General features: G+C 38.7%; 1 protein-coding gene across 9 annotated transcripts in view; it reads right to left on the bottom strand.

Annotated features, from left to right (window-relative positions):
* The window catches only part of Itsn1 (intersectin 1), a 217902-nt gene that overhangs the window by 71146 nt on the left and 127731 nt on the right, over window positions 1-19025 (bottom strand). For 8 of the 9 annotated variants that reach the window (XR_009226226.1, XM_058577266.1, XM_058577268.1 and 5 more), the window contains 6 exons: window positions 18113-18234; window positions 16732-16746; window positions 8189-8436; window positions 6170-6329; window positions 2001-2206; window positions 1010-1092 (listed from right to left, as the gene is read on the bottom strand). Coding sequence is in view for 8 of the 9 variants with exons in the window: in XM_058577266.1 (XP_058433249.1) it covers window positions 1010-1092; window positions 2001-2206; window positions 6170-6329; window positions 8189-8436; window positions 16732-16746; window positions 18113-18234 (834 nt within the window). In the remaining variant the exon portion in view is untranslated. The remainder of the gene's footprint in view (window positions 1-1009; window positions 1093-2000; window positions 2207-6169; window positions 6330-8188; window positions 8437-16731; window positions 16747-18112; window positions 18235-19025) is intronic. The other variant, XM_046438908.2, reaches the window with a different exon arrangement.

The raw sequence follows: 19025 nt of genomic DNA, 5'->3' as shown, positions 1-19025 counted from the left end.
AATTATGTTGATAACTGTATTTTTCATTAGGTAAAGTTTCTAGGAATGCAACAATCATATTACAGCAAACTAATCATATAATTTATTCCAGGAACCCACTGAAAAATACTGCATAATTGGTAAGTTATGACATCTGATAACTGCAAAACCTGCTCGGACTTCTAAATGGGAAACTTAACTCAGGTAGCACTTTTCAATTAGTTCTACAATGACTGCACTGAATGTAAAAAACATGATTTTTACCAGCAGGGTCTGAATTACATAAGTTATTTTTCATTTTTTAAAAATTTAATACTTCCTACTAGTGACTGGCATGTATATATAATATCTAGAATTATGTCATGAAACAGAGACTGGAAAAAAGGCAATTAATCATTTGCGTTACAAATACTCAAAATGAAATTTTTAGGCCTAAATAATCTCGTTTGGTTATTTACTTAGAACATGGAAACTGAGCTTCTGTTTTGGCTGAAGAGGTTCCTATGACACTCATATAATTGTGAAAGCTTTACTGGACTCTGCAGTATTTTAAGGCAAAATACTCGTATGTAGATGAGACTAGACTACATTAGGAGATTTAGCTACAGGGGTGCTCAGAGAACTTGATCCTTGGCAAACTGGCTTGTGAACTTGGTGAATGGGCTTCTTTCAAAAGTCAAAAGGCTCATGGTCAAATTAGAAAATTTAGGTTTTTTGTTCTGTTTTTGCAGTACTGGGGACTGAACCCAGGGCTTCGCATATGCTAAACAAGCACTCAACCACTGATGAGCTGAATCCCCAGCTCCACAATTCAGTTTTTGATGATCAACATCTCCAACAGTATTTTGACAGCCTCCATAATCAGTACTCTGATTTTGTAAAGAGCTGAACCTTCATTTCACCTCAGTTTAACAGAGCGATCAATTAATGCAGACTATTTAAAGATGAAACCCATCTCATTTCACATTTACTGTCTGTAGTGGTACCAGGTTCGACTCTCCTAAATAACCTAACTTGATCTGCTCCTCACCTTCTCCTGAAACAGCTGGTTTAGCAGCAGGTGAAGCTACTCTCTTCAGACTAGCAGGACTCTCTGAAGAACCAGAATCCATGCTGAAAGAAGGGAAGAAAAGAGTATTTTTAATTCCGATCTCAAGAGAAAGCAGTACAGCTGACACTGATTTTTCTCCTTTAGAACTCTGAACAATCCACGGCTGAAGCAGCTGTACTTAGCTAAATTACACGCTCCAGGGGTGCTAGGCCACAGGGCTCTGCGCTCAGATCCTGCTCTGCTGCACATGTGCCCTCTATATTGGTTTACTCCAAAGCATGACTGGCAGGGGCTCATGGGATAATTCTGTTATTTTTATCTTCTTAAAGCTCATAATTTGTTTTGAACACCTATACAGTTAGAATAATTAAGCAATAGCCTTGCAGATTCCACGTTCTTAGCAGATGCTAATGAAAATAATTCATTCTTCCAATTATTTCCCCAAATGCTCTGGGCTTTCTAAGCAATCACATGTATCTGGCACAGTACTGATTATGAAGTCACTCTCCAACCACTTGCGTGACTATTCCAGGTCTCAGAGCAGAATTTAAAAAATTATATATATACATATATATATATATATATATATATATATATATATATATATTTGTAGATGGACATAATACTTTTATTTTTTTAATTTATTTTTTATGTGGTGCTGAGGATCGAACCTCGTGCCTCACACGTGCGAGGCAAGCGCTCTATCACTGAGCCACAACCCCAACCCTTGAATTCTTTTTTTGCATAAATTCAAGGAAAACCAGGATGTATAGGCTTCCATGAGGGAAAAAAAAGACCACCTATCTGTAAGAGGCTCCCTTTTTATATTCCATATACTCTTTTGTAATTAAAAGATCCAGAAGACAAAATAATCCTGCAATTCCCATCCATGAATCCTAACTAAAGCAAACAATTTTTAATGCCTAATATATATTTTTTCATCAAATAGAAGCAGATAAACACAAAATACCTTGTAGATTTCCTTATGGGCCCTGAAATGAGTTTCACGTAAGACTTGGGGAACCAACCCTTCTGACCTTGAACTTCTCCAAACCACCACATGTCTTGCTGTTCCAGGACGGTGATGACATCATTTTTGTTAAAATTTAAATGGTTGTCTTTTTTGGCTCTCCAAGGATACAGGGCTTGCGCTTGTAGCCCCTCCACCTTTTCACCCTTGTGTAGAACAACATAAAGGACCTCTCATTACATTGTGGCTTGTCATCAGTCAAGGCATGACCCTGGGGCCTCCTCTGTCATAGGCACACACGAGCACACACACAAACAGATGGCACCCTGTATCAGCACAGCATGAGTGGTGGACACCTCACTGTTTCTCAGTAATCATTTATTTCCAAAAGTAGAAGCAAAAACTTGCTGGCCCATTCACAGAGCCATCGTCTGGCAATCTAGAACTTTCTTCTTATTTTTATCTGATATGGTATCTTGCTAAGTTGCCCATGCTCCCCTTGAACTTGGGATCCTCCTGTCTCAGTAGCTGGGATTACAGGTGTGCTCCGATATGCTAGGCTTTAGAACTCTCTACTTAGTAAACCAGGAGGGATGGTTCTCCTGTGACACTTGACTATGTGCCTTCTATATTTTGGTCCTATTTTTCTCTCAAGTTGCCCTGGGCACCTGTCCATTTCCAATATGATTTGGAGTTCTACTAGAGGATTAATGCTGGAACAGAAGTTTGATGAGATTTCATGACATTATTAACTGTATGGAAATGGGGGAAAATGCTGTGCACTGGATTATGCTTGTTTTAGTTCCATTTTAGAGTAACAGGATTTTGTTAGCATAAATTCATTGTAATTACCATTTATTGTCCATCTATATGCAAGGCACTATGGGATTACAAAGAAAAATAATAAAAAACCATCTCTCTGCCTCCCCCAAATAATTTAAGATAAAGTAGTTTATTAACCATAAAGCACTGTAAAAAATGGATAATGTGATATGATTAGCAAGGAACTCACAGTTAATAGGGAAGAAAGAGATAAAAATGACTAAGTATACTCCCTGGCAGGATGAAATACGCTACAAAGAAGTTCCATCTAGTCACTGTGGGAACAGAGAGAAAAGAGGGATGAAGTCTGCCCAAGGGTATCAGGGACAATTTCACAGAGGTGGAGGTATTTGAGCTGGGCCTTGAAGGATGAGAAGGATTTTGGTAGCTAGGGCTGTGGAGGAAGGGCTCTCCAGGCCAAGGGCACAGCACAGGCAAAGGCCTTGAGGTGGCACACTGCATACACTGCAAAGGGTCCCGGAAGAGGAGTGCAATCCAGGGCTCTGTGTAGCCTGGGCTCACGGAGGAGTGTAGGAGGAGATGAGGCTGGAAAGGCAGGTGAGGCACTTATTATCTTCTTCAAAAATAGAACATAAAACCATTATGGTGTCTTAAAACATTTACTAACAAACAGGACAACACCAACTTCCAATCTTCTATGTAAATGGATAGAAACAAAGGAATATACTCAAGGAGAGTTAATTCAGAACCAATTCATGTTTTTGCCTTTGGAAGTTATTTTTATTTTTGCATTGAGATATGATTGTGAGGGCTGGGGATGCAGCTCAGTGGTAGAGCCCTTGCCTAGAATGCACAAGGCCCTGGGTTCCATCCCCAGCACCAATACCCTATAACATTGCCATATATATATTTTTTTCCATTTCTGCTCTCAAAACTAAGGTTCCTTTGGATTCCAAACACTCTAGGAACACATATTCTTTACCTTCCATTCTTGCTCTCTGCAGTGACCCTTCTGCCTCAATGTCTCTAATCCACAGCCCTTCTGCCCTGTCAAATCCTTAGCCATTTCCATTGATTTTTCTACCAGGACTGGATCCCAGGGCAAGTCATTTCTCCTGTGTCCTCATAATACTTCAGAATTTCTCCCCTGAGAAGTTTCCCCTGTGCTTGTCTTCTGGACCTTTTCACATGGATACCCAGTGAGCCCAGCCCCAGTAACTGGGACCCTGCCACTTATTAATTCTGGCAAATGTTTTAATTTTTTAAAGCCTCAGTTTCTACATTTATACCACAGAGATGATACTCTCTTTAGAAGGTTGTTAAGAAAGTTCAGTAAGATCTATGCACAGTATTACTGTAATAGTACTAATAGTCACAGCAGGTTTTAGTACAGTTCTTATTCCTACTCTCAAAACTGTGTAGTACTGCTAGAAAAAGCTGAAGCTCTGTGCAATGATCAAGATTCAGGACAAATTCAACCAGCAAGTTCTTTTATTATTATCATTTTTAGTTTTACCTGGGCAATTCTTTATTCTTTTTTTTTTTTTTTTTGTCAAACTCCTAACCATCTACAGCCTGTAAGCCCTCAGGGCTCCCTCCTCATGAGATGGATGCCATGCGTCTGACCTGAGCTTCCTTCTCCACTATCTTTCCCAATCTCTCTTCATCCTCCTCACCCAGGAGAAAATGAACCCTGTCTTCTTTTTTGTGCATTTAATGCTGGATTCACCTGGCACCAAGCCGACTGACACTTGACTTTTCAATTCCTTTTTCCACTGATGACAGCTGGCTACCTTTCCAATGCCCTCCCTGCATTCTGTACTTCCTCTACTTGTCACAGAGCTGCCTGCTCCCTCACCACTCGTTTCCTCTTTACCCCCTGGTTTGTCTTCCTCTTCCCTAAGTCAGGGGGATGTTCAGTCAGCACCCAGAGTGGTCTCTTCTGTGCCCTGATCACAGCCATCACCTCCACCTGCTTAAAACAAGTTCCTCCTCCCTGTGGTTTCCCACTGTCACCCACACCACCCCCTGCTCCCGCACCCCTCCTCTGTCACTATCACCATTATCAAGCACAGGACATGTGTCAGATTCTGAGTTGGGTGAGATGGAAAGGAAAGTGACACTATCTGTTCAGAACTCTTTCCCTTCTTTCAGGCCACTTAACACACACATTCTTGGGCACTTTCTATTTCCCCTTATTCTCGAACCTCATACCATTTCCTTAGTTCTGATTATATGATTATATGACAATATATATATTTGTCCTCACAGTACTTCAGAATCTCTCCCCTGAGAAGTTTCCCCTGTGCTTGTCTTCTGAATCTTTTCACATGGATATATATATATAATCTGATCTTTACTCCACCCACCAGATCTATGTTCCCCTGGCCTGCTAGACATGACCACCTGGATGTCTTGTTTTCACTAATACCATAACATATCTAAAACTCAACTACTCCCTCCAACTACAAATTGATTTCTTCCTGTCCTCCTCATTTTCCATGAAGGTGGATCTTCTCCACCCAGGGCCCCTTTCCTGCTGGCCCTCCAGGTGTGTGACTCTATCCTTGTGGTTCCCCTCTGCAATCTCTTGCATGCTCTCTTCTCTCTCTACTGGTTCCTCCCAACTTGGTAAATGTGAACGCAGCTGAGTCTAGGCCTCCCTCGCTCACACCTGGGTGCGCCTAACAGGTGTTACTGCCCACTGGTCCTCTGTTCTAATGTCCCTACACCTACCTCTCCAATGAATCTGCCCAGTGCTTGCCTTTGACCTGGGTGTTTCCAGAACAGAAACTATCTATGACCCGCCCTGGTGCCTCCCAGAAGGGCATCTGTTGTTTGGTTTGATTTGATTATTTATAGAAATTTCATTCCTTTAATTCCATTCTGTTATTATATTGAGCAAAAGAAATAGACTCAGAATAAATACCTTTAACCTTTCAGAAATTATTCTTTCTTAACAGGGCACTTCAGAGCTTCCCAATATTCTATCCTGTAACCAGTCTCTTTGCCAATAAATAGCCAGCAGTTTAGCCAAATGGATTAACTCATGATTTTCCTTACACACATTCTGATTCTTTGCCTTAAAGCCTCTCCTTTCAGCATTTCCTGTATGATATGCCTTTTCCTTTGTTTTTAGTAAGCTAGCTCTTACCCATTGGTCAAGATGCAACTCAAATGTCATAAATGAAACCTCTCTGATTAACCCAGGCAGAAGTTTACTTGCACTGAACTCCGATTAGTCACAGCATATCTTGGCCTCCTGAACCTGACCCAGCCAGCCAAGAGAGCCCCACAAAGGAAGCTTAATTCTAGGTGACGTCGCCAGCAAGCATCTGCTCATATCTGTACTGCTTAGTCTTCACACCCTCACTGGTTGCCCTTACCTGTCCCAGTACAGGAGATGGGGAGGAGCCAGTGGCCGTGGCTGGAGTAAAGGCTGATCTCTGCCTTAACTGGCCAGCACTGGGTACAGTAAGAGAAGGCTGGGCTGCCCAAGCATCCCAGTTATCCGTTTCTGGTTTCTCGTTTGTGCTGGTGGGCCACCTGGAAGGAAGAGCACAACCCATAAATAGTAAGCACTTTCTAATGCACCAGCTTCCCACCCAGAGTGAAATGTAAAAACAAAATATAAAAGAAAAAAATGGCACCCTCTGAGCCCATACACCACAAATTCTGTACTTTTTCTTTTTTTGTGGTAGTGGTGATTGAATCCAGGGCCTCCCACATGCCAAACAAGTGTTCTATTACACATTTCCACCCACAATCCAGTATATTTATGTGGCCTTTGAAAGTTAAGAACAAGGACAGGAAAGAATGCTGGGCACAGGTGTGAGTGAGTCTGTGTTTCACACACTAGCAATGACCCTCAGGCAAATTATTCTATTTTCTCTGAATCTTGATTTCCTCATTGGAACAATACCCTGCCACTCTGGGTTCATTTTGAGGGTTACCTGAAGCATTAGGGAAATACTCTGAATAATAATGACAATCATTACTATTTATAATAACAATAGATGAGATGAAAGAAATCTAGTGCCACATATGAAAACACATCAGCCTGGCAGCCAGAGCTTCCCTGTCCCATCAATTTCATAGGACACACCTGGCTATATGCGTCCACACCACAGTATTTGCACGAGGCATCCTGAGAGTAGCCAGTTGTCTTGGATCTTGGGACAGTTCTAATTTTGTGATTTTATAATTTTAGATAAACACATCTGTGTGAATGCACATCTAAATGGAATTTACGGTTTTCATCTTTATAAAACAAATTTGAAAGTCAGAATAATTTCTTGATTTTTTGGTTTGGAAAACAAGACACTGGTAATCATAGCAGGAAACTCACACGCCACATATTTAACAAGGAAGACAGTCACACTGATTTGATCCACAGCAAAAACAAATCCTGGAAAGCATGGTATTAGTCTTCTATTTTAACCAAAGCTTTAGTTTATACACTCTGAACTTTTCCAACAAGATCAAAAGAAAAAGGGAGAGTTTAAACTTAGAAGTTATGCCAAGGGAAGGCTATTGTTTTAAAGCAGAGATTACATGTGGAGGCACCTTTAGATGCAAAAATAAGTTTGAAAAACTTGCTATTCCTTACATCCTTTCCTTCACTTCCTCCTGCACTTGGCCATTATTCTATTTCTGTTTGCTCCATTTGATATTTCCAGAAAAATACCTTGACTCCTTGCCTTCAATGTATTTCTACCAAAAGATGATTAGACTTAAAAAGACATTTCAAACACTTCTCACTCAAATCACTGTTACTGGCATGCCAGTATAAAACATTTTTTGACAACTGCACATCTAGGTCACAGCCCTGTAAATGGAGGTCTGGACAGTGGTTTCATCCATCTTTCAAACCTCTGCCTACACACTCTGTGCTTAATGTCATTTTCTGATGACCAAAGGCATGCACCTTTTCACGCCACTACACATCTGTACAAGACTAATGAAAGCAGAAAGCTCTGGAGGAAGCAGCTTTTTATCCTATTCAAAGCCACATGACTGAATTCAATTCTGTTTCTGCCCAGCAAAAAAGTGCTATTTGCCTGCATGCGGGAAATGACTGAATATTTGCTGACTGACATGAGTGTCAACACAGATTATTAGGAAGCTATATTTCTCCATTTTTTTGCTAAGAATGAAAATACAGATAAATTACTGAACAGAACATGATAATTGGCTTTGTTTTGTATGAGGGTAAATCATCATTGGGCAATAGTATCATTCATTTCAGTAAAGAGACAGTTACCCCTACCTTGCTAGCAGACCAGCCAGAGAAGGGAGTCACGCAAATGAGCCAGCTCCCTTACCAAGAGGGATAACTTGGGACTATAAAAACACCTAGGGGAAAGAAAGGTTACTAAATTGAGATTTCAAAAACTGAAACTTACGTAGAGCTGAAGTCAGCCCAGTTGTTGGGGGTTGTGGAGGGCTCAGAAGAGGTCACTGCCAAAGGAGCGGGGGTCTCACGCAGAGCCAGTTTGGGGGCAGGGGCAGATGTTGGATCAGTCACTGGTTTGGCTGGAGCAGGAATCTCATTTTCTGGAATCTTCTCTGCATAGTTTGCAGGGAACCATCCTGTTTTTCCTTTTAATTCTCCTCCAAGCCATCCGGGTTCTCCAGTTTGGCTTTCATCCACCTACAGGGAAGTCACAACATTTAATTTAAATAGAACTAAATCAACCCTTGAATATAACACACACCTCACCACAGCCCCAAGTGTTGGCCCTGACTGACACATAGCATTAGAAATTTCTTTATCCTATTCTAAATGTCTGGAAAAGTGGCTCTTCCTCTTTGTACTTTTTAAAAAGCTTCTGTCCTTTTTCTCATAATGGCTGATCCGATAAAGTGCTTGAAGTCCTTAGGCACATAGCTTAAACTCTCAGAGCTATTTTGAATTGGGAAGTATCTCGACAGGCTTCTTCACTCAGGAAGTCAAGTCATTATTAAAAACAACTTGACTTATTTACTATTTAAAGTCAAAAGCAAAGGCTACAATCAATATAAATTTAGTGTTCTAAAACCCTTCAATAAGTAGTATTTACTAGCATACAGACAAGGGTAAAAAACACAGCCTTAGCTGCTTTCCCTGAAAGGCAAAGCTGAGTGTTGTGTTTGGCCATTTAAAAGCCCCACAGACACATGGTGAGAAAATGAGGTAAGTGATTATTTGCAGCCACAATCAATTTTATTAAGGCCCTATAATTCTTTGTACACTATGCAGAGAAGATTCCCTGTAATTCTTCAATAATCACAAAAGTGTGTGTGAGAATATAGAATTCTCCTGTGGAAAAATTTCAGGGCCTCTATATTATACCAAATACTTTTTTAAAATATTTATTTTGTAGTTATAGATGATCACAATACCTTTATTTTTATTTTTTTATGTGGTGCTGAGGATCGAACCCGGTGCCTCTGAGCCATGACCCCAGCCCCTACACCAAGTACTGCTTGTATTTTATCTTTGTTCTGATTGAAAAGATCATTCAAAATGGCCCAAATGATTCTACTTATCTTTATAAGTTGCCCCCACAATTTCATGAGCAACAGAATGACTCTGGGGGATAAGTACTTACTGTTACAGAAATGTTTTCATCACTTTAAGTCAAATAAGGGCCTATAGAAGACTTTTGATTTTTATTCCTTCATATATTATCTATGGTTGAAAATACTGAACACTTTATTGGAATGTAAATGTTGCTTTCTAGAAATTTCAGAAAATGAATGGGCAGGTTCTAAACAATAATAATTTGATAAAGTTACCAGTTGTCTAATCCATTCAAGTATTCAGTAAAACACAAGCCAAACATCTGCCTGTACTCAGTGCACAGTGAGCAACAGGATGTAACTATTATTAGCTTATTAGAATAAGCACATGCTTGGGGCAGGGTTGAAGAAAGTGGAATACAAGGCTTAGTACTTAATTCTACTTATCTGCAAGATATTAGCAAGCAGGGAATGCCTTCTTGCTATATCACTTTGGGGAACCTTTATAGTCTTAGATAAAAATCAAGGTAAGTGATTATTTGCTTCTTTTTTTATGTAAACTTCTTTTTTTTATACCTTTATTCCATTCATTTATTTTTATGTGGTGCTGAGGATCGAATGCAGGATCCCGAGCATGCTAGGCGAGAACTCTACAGCTGAACCACAATCCCAGCCCCTAAAAATCAACTTTTAAAGCTAAAAATTCTCCAAACAACCAAAAAGGAGTTTCCTCAGATCAAGTGCAGTAATTCCAAAGGCTCTAATTTTGCTTTACACTCTGTCACTCTTGATCACACTTCCACAGATGTGAACACATTAGCCCATATTCATTCAACTCCTTTGATGATTTGTTCTCTTTCTGGGCAGCCCCAATTGTTTCTCTAGATGACAACTTAAGATAAATATCTTTTCTACTTAGACCTTCGTTTTGTGCTCAACTCAGATGGCTAGAAGGCTTTCCTTCCTGGTTGATATTTACTGGTGGTATTATGACATACTGCTAATGGCAGCTGCTCTGTACTGGAAACACAACTGCTTCTAAGTGCATCAAGGCCTCCCCCACTTCTTAGTTGGTTCATCAGCCAAGCTCAGCCCCATTTTATGACCTAAGGTGATGTCAACAGAAATGAGCTAAGAACTGGAGTCAAATACCTCAAGACTGCAAAATGTAAGGCTGGAAAACAGGGCTCTACAATTCAACACTTCCTGATTTAAATACTAGTTCTACAATTAACTGGATGACTTTGAGCAAGTTTATTCACTGGGTGCTCAGTTTCTCAATAAAGTGGAGACAATAGCAGTACCTGTTTTACTTGACATCTGATAAATATTTACAACTCTGCTTGGCATATTTTAGTGTTAAATGAATTAATACTAAATGTACATCTTAGTGTTTAATAATAGATTATTTTGAAGCCATTTCTCCTGTTGTCCAGCTCTGCCCTTGAGCTGTGGTTTCCTTTCCAGGGCGTTTGTCCAGTTCTAAAAGCTTAGTATCTACTTAGCTCACTCTAAGCAATCTGTTTGTCTCTACATGGAGTTCTCTGCTCTTCAGGCCTGTCTGGGATCCTGGCATCTCTGGGTTTAACATCTTGCCATGGTCTTCTCCTAGTCAAATTCAGCTGTTTTACCTAGTTATGTCTTATGACTGACTGACTTGTCATCCACTTGAGACCCTGGTATACAGGATATATCTGGTCTTGTTAGGAGATTTTTGAGTGGACATCTGTTACTGGATCTGAAGCCCAGAGGAAATGTTCCATCCTGGCTAGGGGATCTGGCCAAGCATGTCCCTAGACAGAAGGAATGCTGCACTCCTGTATACACTCAGGAGTGGCAGGGAGGGGCTGCTGCAGACTCTTAGTTGTACAAATAACAGCTTCTCCCATCCCTAAGGTCAGTCATGAAATCAGTATGTATCTTGCTTTTAGCTAAAGAAATTCACTGATCTCAACAATGACCCAAACAATAGCCTCAATTAGTTTGATTTATTCTCACTGGGATCCATTCATTGTAATGATTACATTTTAATTTCAAGGAGTTAAAAATGTACTCTTGGGGATGTGGCTCAAGCGGTAGTGGGCGCCTTGTATGCGCAGGGCGCTGGGTTCATCCTCAGCACCACATAAAATAAAATAAAGATCTTGTGTCCACCGAAAACTGAAAAATAAATATTAAAAAATTCTCTCTTCTCTCTCTCTTTAAAAAAAATGTACTCTTAATACCTAAATTAAATTAACCACTTAGAAAAAGTATGAAGGTCAACATATAAAAAATGAGAAGTATGTCTTTCTGGATTTAGGAAACTACCCAAAATGCTAATTGAATTTTAGGAAAACACAAGATAATGATCGCCCAAAAGGCTAAGCCCACAAACTTCTCTGTAACATGGTGCTCTAATGTGGACTTTTACATAAAGTATGCTAATCAACTGGTGGCTATAAGAAAAATTTTATTATTAAAAATATAACTTTATTTAAGCAGACCTATTCCAACAACCCAAAGTATTTCAGGGTAATTCTAGTAAAACATCATTGAAGTGAAGTACAAAACTCTGACATCGCTTACCTTTTGGGGATCATGTTACAGAGCTAGTCTACAAAATGTTAGTAATTACACATTGTATATCAGGGGTAACTGATCCTATAGTCAAATGTCCATAGCAGCTATTTCAGATACAAGTCCATGGGCAAAAGGCTGATAATATCACGCCTCTTCTCTCAATGATTACATGCTCAATGGCTACAATTTTCATTAGGTAGAATCCCTAAGCCCTCCAACCTTGTCATAAAGGAGGTGCTACAGTGAATCTTGAATAATCATAAAGGTTCATACTGTAAAGCTTGTTGGCCAGGATGGCACAATTGGGAGATGGCAGAGCCTTTAGCAGGTGAGGGAGGCCTGGGGGGAGGTCTGCAGGTCACTGGGATATGCCTTTAAAGGAGACTGTGGGACCTTCCTCTCTTTTGCTTCTGGTCACGAGGTGAGTGGTTTTGGTTTACCACACTCTTACCATGACATACTTCCTTCCCCAGAGCAATGGGGCCAGTTAGACTGAAAACTCAAAGACTATGAATCAAAATTAATCTTTTCTTTTTATAAGCTAATTATCTCAGGCATATGTTACAATAATGGAAAGCTGAATGACACAGGAGTTCCTTTTTCCTTCACAGAGCAGGACAGTCAGGGATAGCAAACAGGTTTAAACTGTACTGAATCAGACCAGACGGCTGTGGCTGCCTGTCCTGTGTTGACGAACACAAGGGAAAGCACATTATATAGATTTGCTGATTTTTAAGTAAAAGGTTTTCCCCAAAATTCTAAGATGAAGATATTAAAATTCTTTTCTAAAGCTCTAACCTGGAAGTCAGCAAACTTTTTCTCTGGTGCAATGACTTGAGTCCGCTGTTGTAGCACAAAAGCTGATGTAGCAACATGTGACTGACTGTATGAGCCTGGCTGTGTTCCAATAAAACTTTTATCACAACACAGGCACTAAATCCATGACTGTAATCCTATGTGCACACTGGTCCCTCAAAACAGTAGTGATATTATGGTCAATTGTTACTAAATAAACTGAACTCAAATGTTAAGTTTATGGAAACCTAAGGAGTGCAGTAGGAAAAAGTACTGTGTTTAAAAAAAAAAAAAATTCTCCGTCCAGAGAAAAGAAGGAAAAAATGAGTTGACTGTTATAGGAGTAACACTAAGACAAACAATTTCTAGAATGAAATGACTGGTTGATGGCTGATAATTGCTAAAGAAGTCCCTTCTTTGAATATTCTTAAGAAGAGGCAGTTTTCCAGAAAGATTTAGGATTAGTCCTAAATCCTGACATGAAAAAGAGATGAGTTTAGATCAGTGGTTCCTGAAACTGACTCCCTAACAGACCAACATGATAATACTAAAACTATATATGGACTAAAAGTTCCCAGAACCTCTGTGGGTGAGCCCAGCAGTTATTTTTCCAAAGGTCCCATAGTAATTTGAATGCACTCAGTCCTACAGAATTCCTAGGCCTAGGATTTAGATGAACAACTTGTATTCTTAAGATAAACCACAATAAAATGGCAGCAAGCAGAGGTCTTCTCATTTCCCATGCACTTTCAATATGTTAGAGAAGTCAAGTTTGATTGATTCGCCCTCCAGATAATATGGGTCCTCCAGGTGAGAAGAGAGGTCATCTATTTTCAAAGTATCTAAGCCTCAGCCATCAAAGGTCAACTTCAACTAGGACACCTCCATTAAAAAGTCTTTCCTGAGCACAGAGGTTCACACTCAGTCCTTTCCTATTTTAAACTGCGACCAGGATTAACAAGTATTCATCAAGAAGTGGCTATTCCCTGAAGACCTTAAAAGAGCGTACTATAGGGATACTGCTACATCGATGTTCATAGCAGCACAATAAACAATAGCTAGACTGTGGAACCAACCTAGATGCCCTTCAATAGATGAATGGATAAAAAAAATGTGGCATTTATACACAATGGAGTATTACTCTGCACTAAAAAAAAATGACAAAATCATGGAATTTGCAGGGAAATGGATGGCACTAGAGTAGATTATGCTAAGTGAAGCTAGCCAATCCCTAAAAAACAAATGCCAAATGTCATCTTTGATATAAGGAGAGCACTAAGAACAGAATAGGGAGGAAGAGCATGAGAAGATGATCACCATTAAACAGGGTCGAGAGCGGGGAGGGAAAGAGAGAGAGAAGGGAAATTGCATGGTAAAGGAAGGAGACCCTCATTGTTATACAAAATTACATATAAGAGGAAGTGAGGGGAAAGGGGAAAAAAAACAAGAGAGAGTAATGAAGTACAGTAGATGGGGTAGAGAGAGAAGATGGGAGGGGAGGGGAGGGGAGGGGGGGGATAGTAGAGGATAGGAAAGGCAGCAGAATACAACAGACACTAGTATGGCAGTATGTAAAAAAGTGGATGTGGAACCGATGTGAATCTGCAATATGTATACGGGGTAAAATTGGGAGTTCATAATCTGCTTGAATCAAATGTATGAAATATGATATGTCAAGAGCTTTGTAATGTTTTGAACAACTAATAATTAAAAAAAAAGAGAGAAAAAAAAAGAAGTGGCTTTTTTCATGAGTTTCTCCTAATCTTTTTTAGAAAATGGCAGACACCATTCTTTGCATCATCAACAACATTTAGAATAGGACTCTATATATTTCATTAAATTTTTGTTAACCATGAAAAATTCATTTTTGGAAAAAAATGGTCTGATAATCAAGTTTTCTAAAAGCAAAATATTTTAAAACTTCCCCCCTTTGAAACTTCTAAAATCTAACATGTATAGTTATCTCTATATGTTATGTTAGCTATATATACTTTCAAAGAAGTTGAGAAATCTGAGTAAGTATCTCATGATTACTATGCCCACAAAAGTACAAGTGATCTCTGTGTTACTGAACCAGGGGAGACCAATAGTCATTTTCTACTACATATTTTCACGTTCATGTTTCTCAACTGCAAACCTCATGAAATTTGAAAAAAAGGAAAAAAACCCCACCTTTTAATCACATATTAGCTTTCATCTTATTTTGCACCAGTTGCTATTCTCATAAAACCAATATGGTTGAATGGCACTTGGCACATTTCTAGTGCACTGCGTAGTACAAACTAAGACACTCTAGCCTTTTCGCAAGCTGCTAAATTACAATAAATTACGGTAAATTACATGTTTTATTACAAACTTAGTATGTTTAAGATAAAGGAACACCATGAGTCCCCAGGTAGATATTTTCTGTTATATTTGTCCTTAAAGTTAAGATTTATTTTTGGTGTGTTAGTAAAAATTACAAGTGGGATACATTTGTAAATATGAATACAGTGCAGAAATACATAAGATTAAACATGAAAGCTTCCTCTTTACTCTCTAGTGGTAACTACTGCTAACAGTTTTATATATACGTTTTAAGACTGTTAATTATGCATATATAAACATTCACACATATATACATACATAAAATAAATAAATAAAAATAAAAGTGTGTGTATGTATGTATGTATGTACGTACGTACATACTGGGGATTGAAATCAGGTGTGCTTTACCGCTAATTTTTTAAATATTGAGACAGTGTCTTACTAAGTTGCTTAGATTGCTAAATTGCTGACAGTGGCCTTGAACTTGAGATATTCTTGCCTCAGCCTCCCCAGTCACTGAGATTACAGATATGTGCTACCATGCCCGGCTTACATTTTTATTTTTAATCAGAACATTATTATACTACACATATTGTTTCTGTTTTCCTTAATGGAGAACCAATTTGTATATGTAGACCTATATAATTTTTAAAACACATTGTACTGCTTAGCTGCATCACATTTTATTTACACTATTCCTTTACTGGGTTGTTTCCTTTCTTTAATTATTGCTTTTACCAACAATGCTGCAGTGAACATCCCTGTACACACACATATTTTGTGAATGTGCCTCAAAAATATCTAAAAAAGAAAGAAAAACAGAATTTCTGGGTTAAGAGGAATGAGAAATTTCAATTTGAATAGGTATTGCCTCACTGTTTTCAAATGGCTGACAATGATTTGTATCATATCTACTTTCCCACACTATTGTCAAAACTATGTATTATCAAACTTTAATTTACTCATTTGATAGAGGAACAGTGCTTTTACTTTTTAAGTTACATTTTCCTGACTGACTATGAAGTTAAGTATTTTTTCATATACCCTTTTTTGTGGTACTGAACCCAGGCTGCTCTATCACTGACCTACATTCTCCAGCCCCCTTTTTATTGTTTGAGACCGGGTCTTGCTAAGTTGCTGAGGCTGAACTTGAATTTGTAATCGTCCTGCTTCAATCTCCCAAATCTCTGTGATTACAGGCATGGCCACGCACCTGCTCATGTACTTCCTGAATCATTTTTCTTCACCCACTGATGTCCCTTTCTACCCTCTGCTGGCTTATCAAGGGTTTATGGGTCTTTTTCATAGTAACTATTTGTAGCTTTTATGTGATTTGAACATACATAGCTCTTTTGAAATTTTTATGTTTGTGTATTATAAAATTGTTCATTTTTGCCTTAAGGGTTCCTAGTGGCTTACGAAGACTTATCTTATCAGGAAATTACTCTAATATTCTCTCTTAAAAAAAGTTCCTGAATTTTATCTTTTAAGTTTGACCTCTTTGAAACCTTTTTTGTCCATCAACTACAATGGAGACATGCTAATGCAGGAGCCTTCAAGTTAGTCCTGAAATGGAACCCAGCAAATGAAAACTCAGCACACAAACTCAGACGATTAACACCTTTCTTTTCTTTTTAAGCACAACCTACTACACAAACTCAAACATTTTTACTGCCACGACAACATCCAGAGATATGTGCACTTACACAAAATTAAAGTGATTTAAAAGAACAAAACACTGAATAAGATGCAGACTTCCTGACAGTTAGGCAGCACTTACCCATTCCCCTTTAACCTCCACCAGGAAAGCAAAGGTTTGAAAGCAAGGCAAAATACATGTTTAATGAAATGTCTTATTCTTACAGCATATCTAAACTCATTATCTAATCAAGCTGGGGGTCAACTAAGTCAATTCAAGAAAAGAATTTAGAATTGTGGAAACAGGACTAGGTTGAATATGTTCCTGAAAAAGAGCAATACCTTCTCATTAAGATACAGACCACCTGTAACATTCCATATCCTAGATGAAAAATGTTCGTCTCAATTCTTTTCTTTTTTGTGGTACTGAGGACTGAACCCAAGGGGTGCTTTACCACTGAGCTACATCCCCAGACCTTTTGGAGATAGGGTCTCCCGAAGTTGCCTAGAACTGGTCTTAAACTTGTGATCCTCCTGCCTCAGCCTCCCAAGTAGTTGGGATTACATATGTGGCCACCATGCCTGCCCTATTTGTCTCAGTTTTTAACTTACATAGTTCTTTTTTTTTTTTTAACTTTTTTTTTTTAGTTGTAGACGGACACACTATCTTTGTTTATTAGTTTATTTTTATGTGGTGCTGAGGATTAACCCAGTGCCTCACACATGTGAGGCAAGCGTTCTACCACATACATAGCTCTTTTAAAATTCTAAATCATTCCCATATTGAAAGAAATAAAGCTGCTCACAGCAATGTAAAGTTTGACCACTTCTAAGTTATTCTTAAGTGCAGCACTGGATTCAGGAACTACTGTTTTCCTCCAGAAAATCAATCATTAATAATAATAATTTAGGTCAACCACGTTGCTTTGTTTTCTTTCTTAAACTAGTTCCTATAGCTTTAGTCACAATCATAGATTGTATAGTTTTTGTTGTTAAAGGACATAAAATACAACAAAGCAAGATTCTAAACTTTTTATCTATTAATTTTCAGAGTAGTAAGGTAGATTCACTGTACTAAATTCACTACTTATTACATGATTCAAAGTTCACACAATTAAAGGGTAGGGGGAGATGCTTTGACCCCCAAATACAAAAGTTATCATTAGCAACTGTGAATGATAATAGAGTATTTTGCATTTAAAACTATTTCTTAGAAACTACTTAACAGTAAATAGTCATCTAAACTCAGAAACTTCCACAGTTATAAATTAAAAAATATGCTAAGGTGTATTAAGAACATTGTCTTCAATAATTATTTAAAGTGATGTTAGGATATGTTTTTAAAATACAATCTTTCATTCTAAAAGAAAAAAGAAAAAAAACTCGAGTTTATGCTTCAAAAAACTGAATGCTGACTACTGAATATCACCCTAGTTGACACTACTGCAGTTGTCTAACAAAGTGGAAAAAGAGGAAAGGTGCTAATCATCAACAGAATCGACCCTCACTGGAGTCTTTCTTACCATGACTATATCTCCAGGCTGGATGGTGATTTCGTCATGACTTCTGGATTCAAAGGGATACAGTGCTCGGTAATACACCACTTTTACATTCTCCTGTGCAGAAATTGTAAGCGGGCCTTTTTCTGTGTACAAAAAATAGGGGGAGGGGTATGACAAAAAACATTATAAGAAACATCAAAATATGATTAAACCAAACAACCAAGGGCTTCTCTACTGTCCCTCAGATTCGCATCTGAACTATTTCTATCTACTCAAGGAATTTCTGAAACAAATATGAACAACCCAACTAGTGAGGCTCTCTTCAAGGCCATTCCAATGCTGAGTGCAGCAGGGCAACCTAAAGGTCCCTTCTTCCTTCCTCTTGGCCTGGGCTCCACAGGCACACATCTGCAAAGCATCAACACCCTCTCATCCCCACCCAGGCTGTTGAGCACAGACAACTGTTAGGCTCTGATCCCAGGTCTGAATCAGCCAGGGAGAAAGGGAAGGGGAAGGGAAGCACAACTTTCCATATTAACAGACATGGAAATGTTATGTTTCAGGTATTCAACATGGTAATATAACACACAAATGCTTATTTCACCAAAAAGTTATACTGATATTCCTTGGTGAAGTCTTTTGCTACATTTCCTAGCGGGGGGGGGGGGGAAAATCAGCCTAAGGATGGACCCTATATAAACATAATTTAGATTTTAAATGAAATAAAACTTTTAAAAAATGTATACAAGTCAGGTGTGGCACACTCCTATAATCCCAGCAATTTGAAAAGCTGAGGCAGGAGGATCACAAGTTTGAGGCCAGCCTGAGCAATGTAGCAAGACCCTCAGAAACTTAGTAAGACCCTGCATCAAAATAAAGAATAAAAAATAAAATTGGTGCTGGGGTCGTGGCTCAGTGGTTCAGTGCTTACCTA

This window comes from Marmota monax, unplaced genomic scaffold (genome assembly GCF_021218885.2).
Source record: "Marmota monax isolate L192 unplaced genomic scaffold, Marmota_monax_Labrador192_F-V1.1 WCK01_AAM20220418_F8-fsc00125, whole genome shotgun sequence".
Taxonomy (NCBI): Eukaryota; Metazoa; Chordata; class Mammalia; order Rodentia; family Sciuridae; genus Marmota; species Marmota monax.
The sequence above is the reverse complement of the archived record's forward strand: the minus strand, read 5'-3'. Positions and strand labels throughout refer to the sequence as shown.